We start from the raw sequence: 21,149 nt of genomic DNA on the forward strand, positions 1-21,149 counted from the left end.
AAATCACACCATCAGATTTAGCATATCAGAGAACCTTACTGTAGAGGTTTCAAGCTGCCACATGCAAAAATGTGGAATTCTCCCCTTTTTTACCAGAACCAAGATGACGTATCGAACCAGTGATCCTAGAAAAGTTGGGAGCGGAAATAAAAAGTTCTAGTGCCCTTTTTAAGCGACCAAAAATATTGAAGGTGAGCTAGCCCCCCTCACACGCCCATTTTTTTTCCCAAAGCCGCCCGATCAAAATTTTGGGATAGTGGTTTTGTTTAGTATAGTCTAAAGATCGAATAACTATGTCTTTGAAGACGACTTGAACCCCCACAGCCCCCGAGGGAAGGGCTGCAAGCTCTGAACTTGGCCCATTGGTTACATATAGTATTGGCTATTGAAAAGTTTACATATATTTTTTTTTGGGGGGGGGACTTACGTTAGAGGTTATTTTCACGGAGAAATTGTTTTGTGCGGCGAAAGGAATTTTCCATGGAGGGGGAGCTGTATTTTACGGGAGTACTTAAAGAACAATGAGAAATAGAATTTAAAAAAACATGGTTTTTCAACTGAAAGTTTGGAGCAACATTAAACTTGAAACGAACAGAAATTATTACGTATACAAGGGGGTTACCCTTCCTCAATACCTCACTCTTTAAGCCAAAGGTTTTTAGAACTTTTTAAGTATATTATTCTTATTAAACAGTCCTCGTTTTTTAGGAGTCATTTTTAAATAATTGGAGCAAAATGTCAAACTAGCGTAAAGAGCAAGGTATTGAGGAGGGGGTAACCCCCTCATATACACAATAATTTCATTTCCTTTCAAGTATAATGCTGCTTGTTACTTTCTAATGAGCGCTTATCTTGAATAATGGGTTGGTTGAAAAGGCTGGTCAAACTTGCTCTTTCTCTAAATAGGTTTACGCTTTTGCTGTGGCTAGGTAATGTCAATGAATCCTTGGTCTGAGATTAGGCTACTCTGTTGTGAGACTCTGGTCCAGGGCTTGGCTCTTTTTTTGTCAAATGAGAGACGCAAGCCCGGATCGCTTCCAACGTCATTGAAATGCTCGTAATGTCCTTTATTAGAAACTCACCCTCTACTATCAGATAATCTTGCCAATTGAAGAAAATTATAGCCAAGAAAAGAAATAAAATAAGTGAGGAGCGGGAGAAGATATAAAAAGTGATTGACAGTAGGAGAGAGAAAAGAAAAATATCAACAATTTGATTGGCAGTAACTTGTTTCGCATTTCAGCAAAAGCACACTTTTAGACCAAGGGTTGTATTGTTTGCATCTCTATTCCCAGAAAAATGGAAACGTAAAACACTAGCCTCCATAAAATATAACTTAGTCTTCATTACGTCCTCATTTGAAAACGAGAAAATTTCAAAAAAACCAGAGGTCCTATTATTACTTTGAGCTGGTTTGATTTTTACCTATAGACAATTCTGTATCATAGTAAATATCAGGTTAGTCTAGAAACACTAGTTAATCGAGAACAGTAAAGACAAACACTAACCTGGTGTTTCCATTTTGTAGTCTTCAGGAAACCATAATTTTCAAAAATCAAGCAAAAAATTAATGTCTGCAATGAGTCTTGATTTCTATAGACAGTAGAGGGGGACGTTTTACGGAACCCTATTCAGACAAATGAAGCTAAGGGCTAATGAAGATGCATAAATATATGTTTAAAAATTTTAGGGTGGGGGGGGGCAGTTGTTTTCTGTAGATTTATTTAATGAGAATGTAAAAGGTGTTTTTCAATAGGTAGAGGGGGTGATCGTCGCCCGCCCTCAATTGGCACGTCTGATAAGTTTAAGGTATGTTCCACCTGCAAAGAATGGATACCTATTGATTAGTATAGTTTTATTTGATGTCTATAGCTTCCAAGTAATAGGTTAAATTGCATCGTGATGCAGAACATCATCGTGATTGGATCCTCTGTCAGGGTTGCCACCGCAAGTAGGATTTTACTAGATATAGTAAAAAAAAATCTAGTAAATTTAGAGGATCTAGTAAATTTCCCGAAATCTAGTAAAAAGTCATGATTTATAGTAAACAAAACATTTTTTTATTTTCCATGAATTCAGGGAAAAAATTATCGTAAACATATGACAATCTACAATTTTTGCTTGACAGACACTTCACTTCCGGCGTCTAAAGGTCGACAAAATCATCTTTCTGTGTATCAAATCCTACCAACTAAAAATGAATCTATAATGACACTTGGATTTGTGACTATTGGGAATCTATTGGAATCAAAACAAAAGCCAACCACCCAAGGTGATTAGGTGAATCTCCTCAGTTTGAGAATTTTTATTGAGGAAAAAGGAGCCTGCTGAGAGAAATTAAAAGTAAGGAGAAATGTAACATCATATATATATAAATATATATATATATATCTATATATATATATATATATATATATATATATATATATATATATATATATATATATATATATATATATATATATATATCCAAAAAAAGGATTTTTGAACTTGTAGGTTTCCTGAATTAGTCATACTATGAAAACGAAAGAAAAGAGAAAAAAAGAAAAAAGATTGTGAAAATCGTATTGATTATCCTCCTATAGTAAAAATCGATGCTTGATGGTGCAAAAAAATTTTTTGAGCATTTAGTAAAAACTGATTCGATCTAGTAAATTTTTCCTCTCCGATTTAGTAAATTCTTCCAGGTCAGGGTGGCAACCCTGTCCTCTGTAAGAGGACTGTTGTAGCTGGGTGATCCAGATCTATGGACAAAAGTCTGTATCGACCCTGTTGGGGTACCCGCAATACTGGGGGCTTTGCGGTAAACTCTATTCCAGCTTGAGGAATAGCGCCGCTCGAAGAAATTATAGCCTTGTAAACGACACACCATTTTCGCGGGATTCTGGTTAATTGATACTTCTTCTGGGCTTGGTCTCTTTTGGTGGGCGTTTTCGGGCTGAAGAACCTCTTCCTAGTTAATTTTTCTACTATGGGTTGCCTTCCTGTAGAAGCATAATATTTGTAGGGATGAATTTATTTATGCTGATGATTTAAGTATCTTTAATGAAAGTGTGAGCAAAATGATAAGAAGACAAAGCCCTTAAGGCTAGGAATAAGTGAAGATTGAAAGATGGCGTTGGGTAACGAACAGATCAATCAAGTGGACGGTCTAAACGGAAACCGGGTTTAGTGGGAGGTTGCCGTAAGGAAAGATTTTAGAGAAATGGGAACTTTCTGGGAGGGTGTAACGAGGGAGGCTTTGCATAGATTTGGGATAGAGAAGCGTCCGTATCTGTGTTGGCTTCAGTTGGCTTGATGCTGTGGTGAGTTTTTAGACGTAGTTATATAGCTTTTGCCGTCCAAATATGTCTCGTTTTCTTTGGTTCTGCCGTGCTTCAAAATTAGCCCTTTCACATTGCCACTCCCTAATATGAGCTAATTGATTTTAAATGGGCAAAGGCTTATAACTACTTCTACCGCAAACAACTCACTATAGCACTAAGCCGCCTGGGGCAAACATGGCTGGGCATGCTGCTCCTCCATAATGATTGATCAGTTGAAAATAATCCACCAATTAAAATCAATATTACATTGGGACAAAAGCATAGATTTATTATTTGACTAGTTAGCCGATAATGTAAAAAAAAGCTTTGTAATACGTGAGCGTGCATACAACCACCGCAGATGTTACAAAAATAGTTGCAGCAATGGTAATAAGACAATTAGTTAAGCGAAGTTACCTAAACAGCCGGATTTTTTCAGTTTAAGCACCTTTGCTGCTATTATTGATAAAATTCACCAAGATGATACTAGAAGACATGCGGTCTGCATCCTATTTTAAATAAACCTTGTTAATTTCTGTAGCTTAAAGCTTATCACTTTTATTTCAAAACTGTTTCAACATGGAGTAGTGAACTAAATATGACTTATCGCAACTGGTGTAACTCGCAACTTAGAATGTTACAACGTTGAGAAACAACTATCGTATCGGCATATTGACTGACGAGTCCAGACGCTTCGGACTGGAATAAAGAGTTTCAGAAACTTCCCAAATGTAGGAAACATGAAATTAGGTGATATAGAATTTATTTACTCAGGCAGGAAGGATGGGATACATAGACAGGGAGTAGGGCTCATGATGAATAACGAAGCTTCTAAGTCCTTTAGGCTTGGAAGGAATTAATAATAGAATGTCAATCTCTCATTTTATGACTAGAAAGTGCAGGGTATCAGTAATAGTAATACGAGCATATACTAGTAGTTGGGGCATATACCCGTATATGCTCCTTTTGAAGCGAGTGACGGTGATAGTAGTTGCTATTCAGATGAATTTCACTTATAGTTACAGGAACGAATAGACAGGGTCCCAGGTACAAATTTGATGATTTATTAAGAAATTTTAACGCCCAGGTCAGTAAAAATGGGCATGGATGGTATCCTAGCCAACGTAAATTTGGTATAGGAAAAGAAAATAGTAATGGCTACAGACTGCTGCAATTTTTAGTTATAACCAATACAGTATTTGGTTATAAAATGGTCTATAAGTTAACATGGTATTCAAAAGATGGTAAGACAGCTACCCTTATTGATTATATTTTTGTAAAGTGAAGACTGGCTTGATCAATACAAGATACTAGGGCATATAGAAGTGGTGTTATTGATGTTAAAAGTAAAGATCACCATCTAGTAGTGTCTACGGTTAATTTAAAGACGAAATTTTGGAAGGGTAACCAACGTACCTTCCGGGAAGCTATGACGTTGGTAGGCTCCAGGATAAGAATTTGAGAGAAACTTTCTAAGAACAGTTGAATACTAAACTGGAAAGTTTAAAATTTGACAATGTAGAAGACGGATGGAAAAACTTTAGGAAAATAATTTATGAAGTTCCAGATGGTGTCTTAGGGAAGAAAGTTAGGAACCCAACTACAAATATTAGTAAAAATGCTTTATGTTTAATAGAGAGGAGAAGGGGCTTTTACAAGAAGTATCCGAGTGATAAATCATATGAAATAAGAGGAATGTAAAGAAAGTGGAGAAAGCATTTAAAATTTGAACAAAGGCTGAATGAAGTGAAGGCCATGGACAAGACTGTCGAGGATCTGGAAGATGCAGCTTGACGGTATAATATTAAAATATTGTATTGGCATGCTAATAAATTGAGAGGGTGTTATGAATATGGACTTGTCCCAGTTAAAGGTAGGAACGGGGCCACTATTTGTTATGAGGAAATAATTAAAGGGAGATAGGCAGAACATTTTGAGGATGTTCTAAAAAAGGATAGAGTTTCAGCCAACCTTTTAGGACTATGCGAAAAGCAGGTCATCCTCGGTTGGGGTGGGGGGGATCTCTTAAGGAAAGATCCAAAGGAAATTGGAATTTAATGGGAGGGTGTAAAGAGGAACGTTTTGAATAGATTCGGACAAAGGAGCAGTGTGCGTAGCTGTTTTAATCTCAGGCGGGTTAGTGCTGCAGTGAATTATTGTTAGTAGTAGTAGATCAAACATAAAAAAAAAATTGGATTATTATTCTGCCATTAGGCACGTATACTGGAGTAGATTCCATGGAGTGGTTGTTTGTTGAAACCCCCTTGATCAGGAAAATTATAGGGGAACATGGGTAAACTCGCACGGGCACCAGTTGGGGGTAGACTATGACCCTTTCCAGAAATTCTGAACTGCTTTTAGAATTTTGTGACAGCTATTCTTTACAAAATAAGTAATTTCTTTCAATAGCATTGCATTTAATCAAAATCCAGCATAAGTTGAATTGTCATAGTATTTTTTTAGCTCAATTTTATAGTGATTTACGATTTTCCTGGACTGCAGTCAAATTTTTAAGTTAGTTTGAGAAAACTAACATAAAGTTGAAATCATCTCGGGATTATGCTCCTTAGCGTTTGATTTTTCCTTTTCGTGCCAACATAGAATTTTATATTGTAGATTTTTTCCGTCGATTTGGTTTCAAGTCGTGAACATTGCTAAGCATAAATAAAAGATGTGTTGGTGGGGGAAGGGGTCTTGTAGCAGAAATATTTCATTTTCTACCTAATAAGTAAAAAATAATGACTATTTGCATTTTTTTTTTTTTTTTTTTTTTTTTTATTGTCTTCCAAAGAAAAACTGAGGAACTCAGACTTATAATGAAATCACTTACCCGTTATACTCTCTTCTAGGAAATACAAATACGGTTTGAAACCATGAAGAAGGCATTTAAATAAATTAAAGATACGTTTATTCCTATCCAGGCGCTTTTTTTTTTAAAATTATTAGAAATATCTTTAATTATTAGAAAATGTTTTTTTTAATTATTATAAATAATTTTAGACTCTTATGATTTATTTTTACTAACTGTTTTAATTGCTAATATTAGAATGGTTATAACTGAAATGGTTAGGGTGTAAATGTTTCTACAACGTTTTTTTTTTAGCTTGGATTTAATCATTTTGTTTTTCCAATTTTCAAACAGTTCATGATTACCAAGACCTTGTGATAGCAAAAATGTCGTATTTTAAAAATTTTGAGAAGAACGCAATTGGAAAAATTAATTTTTGTGCAGATGAATGTATGGTAGATAGAAAAACGAATGGAACGCCGGTTTAAAGCTGCTAGTAAGGAAGACATGTTGATAGAATTTTGGTCCTGGTGTATGATATTTACTAGATCAAACCAAAAACTAATACGATATTTTTGCCCGTCCTTTCTGTTGCTAAGATAGTTACGGCAAAAGTACAGGACAACGCTTGGGTTCCTTTTCTACTTGGTTACAATAATTTTTTTGCAAGTTTTTCTCAGGAATAGCCAAGGCTTATCTTAGAGCTCAAAGATTACGTTTCTACTTTTTTACACTACTTTGGCCATTTTAACTGAATTTTATTATTATAAACCAACTTCAGAATTTTCGACTATTTGGTAAAAACATTAAAAAAGCAAAGTAAATGATTAGGTGTTTACTGATTGCCTTTCCCTCTTCTCAGATTTTACGGTGGAGGAGGGGGGTTGCAGATTATTATTCTGGGTGTGCTGTACAGTGGGAGGATGGTTGCTGTCTCGACCCATTCTAGAAAAAACGCGCTTGTAGTACTCCACATTTAGAGGAGAAATAAACCTGTAGATTGACTGTCCAAGTTTGATTTGTTCAACAGGAATAACCGGTTTGAAATCCAATAGCTTTGGGACTACAAGAAACTCGACCACTTTTGTGGAAGAAGTGTCTTGCCTTGCCTTAAGTTTACCCTTCACAGCAATGTTTATTCCAGGTATTGATTCAATTGATTCATCAGAAAAATGACGGTTTCTAACCAATTCTTTTCGAGTAGCCTTGTGTAAATTAAAGTTGTTAAACTTTGGAAAATGGAACATTAGCGTACTTATAGATCTTGTAGGCCTGCTAAAAATCTAGCACTTCGCTCTTTGAATAAGGGTTCTTTCTGTTAACTTTTTTGAAATGCTTCACGAAGTCCAGCTTTGAGTGTAATTTGGAATGCTTCACGCTTCTTTCAGCACAATTATGACTGTGTCTGCTTCCTGTATCCTCAAGTGACCTGACCCATAGTATTTCATTGCTAATTTCAACAGTCTAGGGAGTTTACAAAGTATATCCTGCATAGCGAAGCTAATAATTGAATTTTGATACTGTGACACTCATAATTCCAACCAAGTGATAATCTCAGAAACATTAGGGTAGGTAGACAAAATTCTCTCAACCATCAGGACGGCACCATTTGCTATTTCGTTTACTCCACGACCTGCAACTGTTTCAGGCGACACTGTGCAGTACACTTCTTCTATGCGTTCCCCGAAAGCCTATCGATATGAAAATACACCCGTCAAGTTATAAGTTTTAATTTTTTCTTCTGTAGAAAAATTATGACGCATTATCACGAGGAAGTGCAAAAACATTTTCAAAATTGAAGCAAAGAACTGGTGCGGAACTATTAGTCAAATTCGATTTCTCTCCTCTTATGAACATGCACTTATGATAAAGTGTAATTGTTGATTTTATCAGCTGGGAAGCATCGTACACAAACAAACCACACCACTAGAAAGCTCGTTAAAAATAACGCTGATAAGCGCTAGTATCTCAATTTTGACAAAGGGTGTCAGTTATGACATTTTTGCTTTCACAGGGAAAATGTAACTTGACAGAAATTTCACCATCAAATTCAGCACCTACTAGAAACCTGTTTTAGAGTTTCCAAGCTCCCTTCTAGAAAATTTTTTTTTACATGGAACAGGAATGTGACTCTGTTTCTTGATGCTTTTTTTTTCAGGAGGTCATTGAATCGAACCAATGGTCGTCGAAAATCGGGAGACTCCTCATTTGAACAGAAATCGAATTTCTTAGTGTTTTCCAAGCAATTATAAAATTTTACTTTCTTCCATTTGTGGCACCAAAGTGTAATTTTGACCCAAAGAGGGCAATGTTATTATCGATTGGAATCTCTAAGATAGACAACCAATTTAAAACTATCGTAAATTACATATTGAGCTTCCGATATTCAGAAGCAGGAATGCCCCAGGTTGGTTCATTCATTTCTGAAGAGTCACGTGATCCATAAGAAAACAAACGATTATAGACACTTTTGCTAAATCATCATGAAACAAGTTGATTTATATGATGCTTGATAAAATTATGGGGAAATTGGTAATTGGTAATATTGAGGATAAAAACTGGAGGGTCATTGCGTATGTGTGGGTAATAGATGCCTCATGCCTCAAAACTGCGTTTTTATATGGAAATTTTCTAACTAATGGTGGCTATTCAGATAGATTTAGGAGAGTTTTCAGACTGGGCGAGCAATAACTTAATCTCTAATATCCCTTCAGTTAGATTAAGCTTGAATATAAACGATAGCCCCCTTAGTATTGTAGAAAAATGTTTTCGTTGTCATAAAAGATTGCCACCACACTAGGTTGAATGGTATCTTGAGTGTTGTCAAGGATTTTCTAGGAGAGAGCAGGCAAGCTAAGTCTTTCTTGTTTAATTTGAATTATTAGGTTGTGTTTATTTTCTAGACATTAAACTGTAATGTGGCAACGAGCCATAAACAGATTGCCACTCGTGCTTGTGGTAACCAGAATAAAAAAAGTTTTGATAACAGTATACGAAATATAAATTGACAGATTTGATTGTCATTGTAATTCCAAAATAAACATTTTTTAAGTTTAAAGTCAACAAAAGTTACAAACCCCAAAGAAATTCGCTATATTTATGGAAAAAAGGGGACCACTATCCCAACTGTGTTTTTTATTCGTATAATAATCTCATTTTCAATTTTATCCTAGCTAATCTTCCGCCATGCAATTTCAAGTTCAATCAGTCCCTTTAGTCACTTTTTCCTATACAAAAAGAAATTAAGCGCAAGAGTGTTCATTCCTGAGCAAATTTTACGCTACCAAATCAATACTGATCAATTTACATGACTAATCGGAACTACTAATTAATTTACAAGCCTAAGTGAATTGGAGTAGTTTTGACTTATAGAGGTAAAATGCTTGGAGTCAGTTGTAGGTCTACAGTAGACAACTAAAGCCTAAGGTCCATACACACTCTTGAGATATTCAATCCCGGCTCTACTATTGCTTCTATGATCTCAAGTTAGTACGCCATCTAATTATGAGTATCCAGCAAGCTTCAATGAATTCCTTTAATCAAGAAACAATTTAGCAAATAATTTAGAATATATTTAGAAATGGCAGAGGATGGAGCACATATGGAAGTTGACGAGGCTGAGGCTGAAGAACATCAAGGGACAGTAGCAAATAAAGAAAAGAAACGATTCGAAGTCAAGAAAGTAGGCTAAACATTGATTTGCCAACCGAGTTTTAAATTTTCGACAAGTGCCTATATATGGCCAATCATATTGACTGTAATGGGGTTATGATTCTATAGGGGGGGATCTGAAAGAAGGGCATTATCACGTTGAATACAGATATAAACAGACAGTAAATTTCTAGGAGGCACTATTATTTAGCTAGGATGAAAGTGAAAACATCATTTGATGCCTTTTTTTTCTTACACAATTCAATAATTGCTTCTGTTGCAAATTGCATCTTGAGCCCTTAAAGGAGCCCTGAAGGTATTTTAAATGAATTATAAAAGAGCATAAAAAAACATCAAATGATGTTTTCACTTTCATCCTAGCTAAATTATATGACCCACTGCAAATTTATCATGAACTTTACACCCCACCCCCCTAATGTGGAAATATGTACCCTGAATTGGGATATACAGTAAAATTCTACTTTAACTACTTTTGGCTATATTAGAAAGGGATTTGGTTAGGAAAGTGAAACTTTCAGGGATGGGTCTACAGGCTAAACCATGGGTACCCATAGGCTGAATTTTAGGGGGGGGCTTACCTGGTCTAACTGGCAGTTTGTTTTGAGTTTATAGGTATATCAAACTGACAATCCACAGTCATTTGTTTTTTTTTTTCAGTAAAACCTAAATTATATTCTGGTCTTCAGAGGACATTGGGTTTTCACCACTAGTCATTTTAATTTTTGCTCTTTTTGAGTTTGAATTGTCTATTTATTACAATTTCTGTTTGTTTTGAGTTTCATTTATTTGTTGATAGTGATTTTTGATAGTTTGATATTTGGAAGATTATTTGACTTTTTTTCTGCCCATTTTTGACTTAATAGACTTCTACTTTTCTTTGAAAACTTATTCTGTGAAAAAGTTTTTTTAATTAATTCAAATATATGACACCATCATTCAGCCAGAGGGGGGGGGGCTGCCCCCCCTCTTATGGGCAGCTATGGGCTAAACTATATCCCAGGAAGGTATTTTCAAGTACCTACCTCCACTCCTTCTCCCTCTAGAGGGTCCTGACCTTGAATGACCATTAAAAATCTGTGTGTTATAAAAGTGAAACCTTACAAAATAGATCTTCTGATTAAATAAAATACAACAAAATTATTTTCAGCTTCCCAACTTTGCTCAATCCCAATTTATAAGGTTTTAAAGATATGTAAATACATTTCCAAAATTAAAACAACAAGCAAAAAAACATTGATATGGGGCTTAAAATTCTATTTAAATAACAGGAATTGCATTCAGAACTAAAGCCACAGTAAAAGAAACTGATAACAGAAAACCTGACATGTCAGCAAATTTCAAGACCCTCTAGAGAGAGAGGGGTGGAGGTAGGTACTCCAAAATACCTTCCTGGGGCATAATTTAGCCTATAGACCCATCCCTGATAGTTAAATTTTCCTAACCTAACCCCTTTCCAAGATAGCCAAAAGTAGCTAAAGTAGAATTTTAATTGCATCCTGAATCCAAATTTAACATACATTTAGCCTACATCAGAAATGAACTTTACCCCCCCCCCCAGGTGCAGATCCAGGACTTTTTTTATAGGGGGGAGGGCATGGCACAAAATAGGTTGATCTGATAAACTTGCAATAGGAACAAGTTTAATTAATGCAATATAGTGTTAATTAAGTGAATTATACTACTTTAGACTACATTAGGAGGGCGCCCCCTCTCATCCCCCCTGGATCCACCATTGACTCCTCCCTAACACACACATATATACCCTGAATTGGTATATTTAGGGGTAGAGGTAAAGTTTATTTCCAATGCAAATGAATGTTTAATTTGGATTCAGGATGCAATTCTGACTGTATAGGTGAGTTTATTTCTTAGCTATCTAAATAACATGTTAATATAAACATTACTCTTGACTTGCTTGCTGCTGCTATAGTCTCCTCATGCCATTAGAAATAAATTTCTGACTTGATTTCCTGCAATTGTATATTTTGTGTGGTGATCTTTATTATGTGTATTCTGCTTATATGGTCTCCTATACCTTTTTCTTTTTAATTATTTGGTCATAAATGGTAGTTTTTTTTGTTTTTTCAAGTCCAACTTACTACAGTATCTGTCTGAGACCTGAAACTTTTATCTAGGCTATGTATATTCTATGAATTCAAACTTCTGTGTATCTTCTTCATCATGCTCTGTAATTTGTCAATGTCATTCTTGGTGATAAAGGGCCAATCATGTACTGCTAACTCTTACTTCATCACAGAGTAATCTCTATACACATGTTTGGTAAAAGTTGATTTTTCAGGGTATAGTCTAACTGAGCATTGTATGGCAACTGCCCTATAATCCCCCCCCCCAGCTGAAATTTACCATCTATAAAAATCTTGTCAGAACTAAAATAGGCATAATTCTAGCATCCACAGTAACAGATCAGTTTTCTTTAGTATACCTTTGCTTTATTGGTACTATAAGGCTCATTTTCACCAGTAAAATAATGGTACTATAATGCTCATCATCATTCTCATTTGACCTGAGAAATTCTCTCCAATCTTGCACCCCCCCCCAGATTTTGAAAAAAAAATCATGCCTCTAAAAAGCAAAGATAAGTGACATTGTGTGTCAATAAAAAAATCAGTCATATCCCTAATGGAAAAAAATATGAAGTTAGCCTGAGAATAGATAAGGGCAGTAATACTTAAAAGTGGCACACCTTTGATTAAAATTGTTTCTAAAATATTTTGTCTATCTGTAGTCATTACTGATTTTAATTGGTTCAAGTTTAAACAACCTTTTTTGGCTAATTACAGTAATTGACAATACAAGCAAAATTCTTAATGTAATTAGAGTATTTATGTTAGTAATGGGATGATGCTAGAATTTTTCTTGGTTTTGATTCTAATCCAGATTCCACCTCAATGACTTGATTCTAACACAATTCCTAATTCCAAATTTCTAACTCTTTTCATTGATAACAACTGTAAGAGTTTGGGTAACCACATTATGTAATTAAGTTTGGTAAATAGGAAAATGTCTGATGTAACAGTTGATTGCCATTAATTTGCTGTTTCCAAATTTAAGGCTTTAAAATAAAATCCCCAAAACCAAATCAGATGCCAGGAAGTTGAAGTTCGTTTTCATCAGTAGAACAGGGCCATTCCTAGGGTTAGCAGTGCCCAAAGGGAAAATTAATAAGTGCCCCTCCCCCCTCCTGACCCAAATATAAGAATTTGATCAAAGTGGCCAACCCCCCAGTCATGATGCCTGGGAGAGCATCCCTGGTCCCCTTTCAATAGCTCTAGCTTGGAAGACCACAAACAAAAAGCAATTCATTTTTTCTTTCAGGGAATTTACTTGCTTTAGGTGTAATAAATTCATTGTATTCCAAATGTAGTTAAAATGCCAGATGAGGAAGGTGACTCACCCCTTAATGATGAATAATTTGTAGAATGGTTCCTGATGTTGAATTACCTTTATGCCAGTTATGGCTAATCCCCAGCAACCTCCCATCAGGTTGATATGACTATGTAGATGTGATTTATGGTACATCTGCAACATTTGTACAAATTCTGAGAGTTCAGAAAGGTTTGTCCCAAGCCCCTCTCTTCCTTCTTCTTGTTCATGGTGAGTGTCACTTAGTGCTTTCCTTTTTAACAATTTAATAGACATTTTTTTTTGCTTTAGAAAAGCATAGTATCTGATTCATTTGATTTGATGAGTTGAAAATTTGTGCTCCAACAAGGGCCCTCTCAAGCAAGAAACTAAAAACATATTAAGTTCTAGTTGACAAGCACAGGGCTACAAAGATAGTTTCTGTGCTTCAGTATCTTTTTTGAAACTTTAAGGGAATGTCAAGGGAGATACTGAACTAAATCAAAAGACACACCATACAAATCTATGTTGTCAGAAGGGCATATTAGTGGTATCTAAAGAATGGTGTAGGGTTTTTAAATGGAACTTTCAGGGAATGTATAGGGAGATAAACCAAAAGGCACTATGTGCATCCAGCTTGTTGAAAGGGCACGTCAGCAACATGTTACAAACAGCTAAGGGTATTAAGTTGAAAATTTTGGGAATATTTTGAGTGGGGGGGGAAGTTAATCTAAAGACACTATGTGTATCCATGTTTTGAAAGGTATATTTACAATATCTTAGGAATAGACAAGGATATTAAGTTGAAACTTTCTAGGAATGTTGAGGGGGATTTTGACCTTTATCAAAAGACAGTATATGCTTCCAGGTTGTCAAAAGGACTTATCTGCAATATATCACAAACAGCTAATGGTATTAAGTCAAAACTCTTAGGGAATGTTTTAAGGGGGGGGTGAAGTAAATCTAAAGACATTATGTGTATCCAGGTTTTAAAAAGCATATCTGCAATATTTCAGGAATAGCTAAGGGCTTCAAGTTGGAAGTTCCTAAAAATATTGGGGGGGGGGGTTAATTAGATCAAAAGACACTATATGCATCTACAGGGTTAAAAGGGCATGTCTGCTATAATTTTGGAACAGCAAAGGGCATAAAATTGAAATTTTCATGGAAGGTTGAGGGGGATGTTGAACTAAATCAAAACTTATTATTTGTGTACAGGTTGTCAAAAGGGCATATCTGCAATGCCACAGGGACAGCTAAGGGTATTAAATGTAAACTTTCAAAGATTCTAAAAGGGAATGTGCATCTAGATTGTCAAAAGGGTAGATCTGCAGTATCTCAGGCACAAATGAGAGTATAAATTAACAGTTTAAGGGACCCAGCTGAAACTCCAAGGGAGTGTTGGACAGAAATAAACGTAGGTTTTAATTTTGACTTGAGAAAGAAATTATTATTAAAATTTGTTGCAAATTTTGTATGAAATATAAATTATATGCCAATGTATTGGTTCATATGGCAAAGCCAAAAACATTAAAAATATTCCTGTTAGTAACCAATGACAAAACAACAATGTGAATTAAAACAAAAAGAAAACATTTAAAAAACTTCTTCCAAAAAAATAAGTTTTTCAAAGAAATATAAAGAGCTTTATTTTTCCAAAATGACCAGGAATAACTCAAATCATAATTGAAACTTAAAACAAACAGAAATCACTAAATAAATAAAACCCAAAATATACAGAAATTACAGTGAATAGTCAAATCAAACAGAAATTACTATAAATATTAGTAGGGTGCTTGCCTCATAAACCTTCTAAAGGTCAAAGTATCATATGTGGTCTACTGAAAGCAAATATCTTTTAAAAGTTTATTTTTTCATTTAAAGTGTTTGTTAATCCAAAATGGCTGTCCATGAATAAGATCAGTATATATTAAACAGTCAGTCTAGTATAAAGAATTATTTTAAGTAATCTTGGCGGATTGAAAGATTTTCTTTCTCTTCTTTTATTGACATTATGACAAATAAAAAAAAAAAAAAATCATATGCAGATCAATGAAGTCCATGAAGCACAGGCGCCAATCTCCTGATGCTCTGCTTTTGTTGGGATTGCCTTTCATAGTTGGGGGAATATTCATGCAACAAAATAAAATACACTGCCTGGAATGTTAAAAGTTTTCAGTAAAGCTCAAATGATGCTTTGGTGTTTTGCTGGCTTATGGGACATTAACCCTGCTCCTGTTTATGATAGTTGGAGTTTGACTTAATTATTTGTTCTAATTTGTATTTGTTTTGGGTTTCATTTATTTCCTGATAGTGTTTCCTGTTTGTTTTTAAGTTTAAATTATGAATTGACTTTATTTCTGGCCATCTTTTGAAAAATATAACTCATTATTTTTTTTTATTGTTATTATTATTTTTTTTAATCAAATGTAATATAAATTAAGAAGGGTATTGATCATGAGCCTCTAAGAAATAGTTGTTTGAGAAATAAGGTGAGGAAAGTGTACTTTTATAAGCATCCTTTAAGACAGGTATAAGCTTTCTCCAAGGAGTGGGAGTTGTATTTTTATCTTGCAGAAGGTTCAACAAGATGAATACATACTCATGACTTTGCAAACAATATTCAGGTTCAAATCCATGCTTGCCAGTTTTAAGAATCAGATAAAAGAAGAAATTTATTTTGTAGTCAGTAAAAAATTTAAAGCCTCAGTTACTATTTGGAAACTTTCTAATCAGTCAATCAAAGTACTTATAGTAATGTTTGATATTTCATCAAAAAATTCCATTTTGTGCTTATGGATTGGGCTAAGATATTGTAATGGTACAATAGAATTGGGTAACTTTGAATGTTAGGGGTAACTTTAAATAAAATCAGTAACAAAAAATAAGGACTCACTTTTAGACAACAAAAGATTTACTCAATTGTACTTGTTACTAGATTATTGATAGATGACATCTTAATGTTGGTAATTCTTGCAGTCAGGTTAAGACAAAATCTTAGCTTTTTATTCACAAGAGAATTTGAGCTGTCCAAATGTGCCAAAGTAAGTTACTCTTTTTTATTTAGATAAACTAAACTTCACCTTTCAATCTGACATTTTTCTATAGCTGAAAAGCCAAATGGTTAGGTTTTCAGGTTAAACCATTTCCTTATTCCATAGATTTGAGATGGCAGCAGTGTTAGTAAGTCTGGGCTTGTGACAGTTAGAGGTAGGAACAGGGCCTCAATTAGCAGTAAGAAAAGTTTTGAAGAGAGATGAGCAGAACAATTTTGAGAATGTGGCACCCCATGATAAAAGTGTAGAAAATACTTAAAAAATTCTTTGGAAGTAAAGGGAGATCTGCTTTGTGAGGAGGAGTTAGAGACAGTACTAAAAGGATTGAAAAATAATAAAGCCTCAGGTGCTGATAGCATGGTAAATGAGTTTTGAAATATAGTGGATGCAAAATTAAAGGTAAATTACTTAAGCTCATGTATATAAATTTATGAAACCCATTTTTGCATCCTGAACTCTCAAAACCCGTAAATGCTTGTCCATTTTGCTAAAGTGTTTATCTAGGACACTCAAATTATCTGCACAACCTAAGTCTAGAGAGTTTTACCTTCCTATTTAATTCCGTACTCTCTTATAGCTTTTGCCGTGTTCATAAGGATGGAGTCATAGAAATTATCCACATAAATTGGAATAGGACATAACCCTAATCAACTCCTGATTCCATACTAAACCAACCGCACACCTCACTTCTTATCTCAACTCAGTGATATGATTTCTGTACATATCACTTTAATGAAATTATATGGTATATTAAACAGGATAGGACCTTCACTAAAGCTTTTCTATCAGCTGCATCAAATGCCTATTTGTAATCTATAAAACTGAGGACTAAAGAGGGCCAATGACTCAAACACTTTCCACCCAAGAGTGAAAGTTCAGTCAGTATATGCTCTTCCCTTTTTAAAGCAACATTGTTCTTCTCTAAAAACTTTAACTGTAGCCTCCCTTACTCTTATGAGTATCATTGTGTTAAGTATGATGTCCTTCCTGTACAGATCAAGGTAATGCATTATAACTTTTAGTGGCCATAACAAGCCAATTCTTATGACAGTGGTTAATCAAAGTTTTCTTAAAAACATTGTTTCTAGTATGTAGTCAAATATAGTTCTGAAATGTGGGCACTTTGTAAGGCTGAGAAGTTTTTCAAGGGGAATTGTTTGGAGATCTCAGCTCTTTTGACTGACATGATATCAACCATTAAGCTGTACAAGAATGCAGTTCAATCCCTCTTTTAAAGCTATAATGAAAAAAAAGGTTGAGATGGCTTGACTGCAGTTTAGGGATGAAGGCTGGCAGATTGTCAAAGGTTATATTTTTTGACCATCCATATGTTGCCAAACAAAAAGCAGGGTGTCTGTATTTGAGGTAGGAAGAGGTTATAAGAGAGGATTAGGAAGGAATTAGAACTTCATGGAAGGGGAAAAGGGTCAGGCTTTGAATGTATTGAACCCAGATAGCTTGGTGCTATAGTATTTATATATATATAATGTATATGTATTTTTCCCTCCTTGAAAGTGTTTATCATTCAGTTGTCTTGTATATATACATACATTTTTATTTAATTTTTCAGTGGAGTGCTGTTGCATTATGGGCTTGGGGTAAGTGATCTGTTTTTTTTTTTTTTTTTTTTTTTTTTTCAATTGAGAAATAAAAGGGCCAGATAGATATTTAAGAGCCTAGATGGGTAAACAGTAAGCTGAATTTTTCACAGAAATGATAATGTACATATTCTTGGCAAGTTATTTTAAATTAGTAAAACATGGTTAATCAATGAAAAAAATTTGCTTGACTGAGCCAGAGATTATATGAGCTTAAACCTCTATAGGAAGCAAGTCCATAAATTCTAGACTGAAACCTTTACAGCATACTAAGACAATCCCTCAAATTTCAATAAGTCAGCATAAAAACGCCAAAAATGAGCATTACTAAAAAAAAAGAAATCCTAGCTTGACAGCTGGTCTAAAATATGCCTGCATTGAATAAAAACGGCCTGTCTTACTTGAAAACTATATCTCCCCAGCCTTTTACAGCAAAATGTGTTTACTTCCCTTAAATAGGATAAATTATTTCTAATTGATAGAAAGATCACCTTTTTTCTATGTCGTCTAGTTTATTAGTTGTGAGACCAAATCTATCTGTTTTTACCAAGCAATAAATTGTTTCTATGAAATTCACTATTGGTCAATTGATTCACCATGAATCATTTTGTAGCTCATGAAAGGCTGCTTTATTATCAAATAGGCTAGTATTGACTGTAGTTATGGTGTCAAGCTCAAAGACGCTACTCTGTCTTTTACTATTAAACAATTTTTAACAGGAATTAAGTAAAATTCTCAGACATTTTTGCTCTACCCATAGCCAGTTTACCGTATCTGCATTGCTACTAATAAATAACTGTTACCTAGTTAGTTCACTCATTGGCGGGCTGACAGAATTATTAGCCTAAAAAACACTGATAAAGCTAAGATACAACATGGATTTGGGAAGGAGATTTTGTTGAGTTGTTTGATATTTCTTAGCAAAATGTGATGGATATGTCATTTAAAATAAAACAAACAAAATGCCTCCCCATGAATTTGGAAAATTGCCAAGGAAGAAATTCCCTCTACCTAAAGAAAAGCCTACAAAATAAGATAAAATGACTACAGCAGAAAAAGGTAGTGCAAATAGCTGGACTTTGCTACAAATAATAAAAAATGGAAGATAATATGAATTGGGTATGAAATATAAAAATGGGAATTTCAAGTGTAAAAAACAAAAAAAATCAAATTGTATTTCAACTTCAAAATCAGTATAAAGATGCAATAGAAACGAAACTTCTCTTTCAACAATAAAATTTCCCTTGGTCAATTCCTAAGCCAAGGAATTGGCAAGTTTTTTTTCAGAGAAAACTCCTATATTATTTGATTTGTTTTCATCTGTGATGTATTTTCATAAAGCAATCACATGATTCAATTGCTTTGTAACACAACTCTTTTTAACTCAATCTTCTAACCTGCCCATGAACTTGCAAAAGCAAAGGCAGTGGTGCAACTGTGATGGGTGCCGCCTGGAGTGGACTTAAAACTGCTGCCCCCTTCTTGAGTCTAATGAATACCCCCTCCATGCCTAAAAACAGACTACTTAAGAAAATTATTTGATGATATTAACTCTTTTCAACTGTATAGATTTATTTTTGTGAATATGATACTTATATTTTGTTCTCTGCATGGCACCCCCTGGAAAGTTCTGCCTGGTGTGGTCTGGACCCCTACTTACGTCACTGGTCTTGGTTGCATATCAGGTTAATAAAAATGTCCTCATTGCTGGATATTTGCATAAAATAATTATGTGCACAGTACAAAATGGATCCCATAGTCAAATGTCAGAAAGGGAGACTTCTGGAGAGACAAATAGCATTGCCTTTTTGAAACCTGATCATTTTCAAAATGACACAATCAAAAAGTTCCATTTGATTGGCTCTCTTAGGGGTGCAGCTTGGGTTTCAAGTTCTGGGAAGGGATATAAAGAATGTGCTGACAAATGTCTTGATCTAGAGCTTGTGGTGTAAAGAACTCTTTTTTGGATATTACCCTGTTTTACATTGTGAGTAATTTCTCAGTAGAATCCTAGTTGAAGACTTTCTATAATCAGCTTATAAATGACTTATTTATTTTGACCTCTGGGATTTGCCCTGGCAACAATTATTTTAGGTCAGTATTGCCGATTGTAAGTTGTCAATAGAACATTTTGTTACGCAAATCTTATTAACAATGTTCAACCTTTTCCTAAGGTTTGTCAACAGCACCACATTGTTTTCGTGATGTCGACGGATATGGAGGAAAAATTATTCTTGAATGCTGTGTTGACCTTCGTGAGCCGTAGTATAGAAAAAAAACAAAAACTAAAGGGAACAGTTGATGCAGGTGTCCAATTTTTCACACCAGAGAAAATTCTTAAAGCCAAAGAATCGTTCCATTAGCTAATTCAGTTAACTACACGCTGTAAAATTCGCGCAAAAGATGAAGGGAATCGTATGGAAATTTGCTAATTGATACACAAAGCTCAGGCCAAAAAAACCGAATTACCGATCTTAGTAACTAATTCTCCCTGCTCAGTCCCGGCTCCTATTGAAGATACTTCAGCAACTGTTGCCATTAAGATAAAGGAATTGTCTCAGATTATTAAGAACCATTTTGCTATTAATGCCAACAAACCCATCGAATGGCCAAGCGCGTCAAACCAGCCTGAAAAGCCTTCCTATGAAATCGTACTGAAAAATATGCCCCCTTCGCTTGATACCCCGAGTGCTAGAAAGAGATTCATAGATTCAGTATGTGCGGATACTAGTGACATATCTGAATTACGGAGAGTCAAATCAGACTAGAAACTAGTGGTTCGCTCGAAAAACACAGCTGAAACCATTGTTCAGTCAATCAAGACCAAGCAGCCGCAGATATCTGCTGCGTTAAAGAGCCCTAACTATATTGGTGTAGTGAAACGAGTCCCCTCTGACGTATCGGCGGATGAGCTAACTGCGCTGATGCCCAGAGCTACGAAGTCTGAACAGCTTGGCAGTTCCCGTACGTTCAAAGTATTTTTCAGCTGTCGATCGGATTTGGATAAATTTCTTAAGGACTCTGTGAAGATCTATTACGAAAAACTGCCCATTGAAGAATTCCTTTTCTTACCACGTCATTGCTATTCAAGCCGCAGACCAGGTTACTAAACTTCCGAGTGTCCCAATAGCCCTGTCAGCTCCAGATGTGGTGTGTCGGATCCTGTCTCCATAAGGAACGATGCAGAAAAGTGTACTTGTACTACGTTTTGTGTTCCCTGCAAGAAAGCGGGTCATACCTGCTATAGTGTAAAGTGTCCATAAAACCAGCAAAAGGCAACTCATTAATATGAGGATTAACGAAATCTCTAAAATTTCACAACTTTCTTGGAATATAAACGGAAACTTTTCCAAGCAGTCAGTTGTGG

The 21,149-nt window shown here is 35.0% G+C and overlaps 1 protein-coding gene across 1 annotated transcript in view; it reads left to right on the top strand.

Annotated features, from left to right (window-relative positions):
* The first annotated feature begins 9,616 nt into the window (after positions 1–9,616).
* LOC148941080 (RING-box protein 1A-like) overlaps positions 9,617–21,149 on the top strand; it is a 29,327-nt gene continuing 17,794 nt past the window's right edge. The window contains exons 1-2 of the mRNA XM_089104743.1: positions 9,617–9,775; positions 17,755–17,782. Coding sequence (XP_088960869.1) covers positions 9,674–9,775; positions 17,755–17,782 — 130 coding nt within the window. The 5' untranslated portion in view covers positions 9,617–9,673. The remainder of the gene's footprint in view (positions 9,776–17,754; positions 17,783–21,149) is intronic.

Source organism: Artemia sp. Qi Xiang Cuo, chromosome 19, assembly GCF_049724085.1.
Source record: "Artemia sp. Qi Xiang Cuo chromosome 19, ASM4972408v1, whole genome shotgun sequence".
In the NCBI taxonomy this organism is placed as follows: domain Eukaryota; kingdom Metazoa; phylum Arthropoda; class Branchiopoda; order Anostraca; family Artemiidae; genus Artemia; species Artemia sp. Qi Xiang Cuo.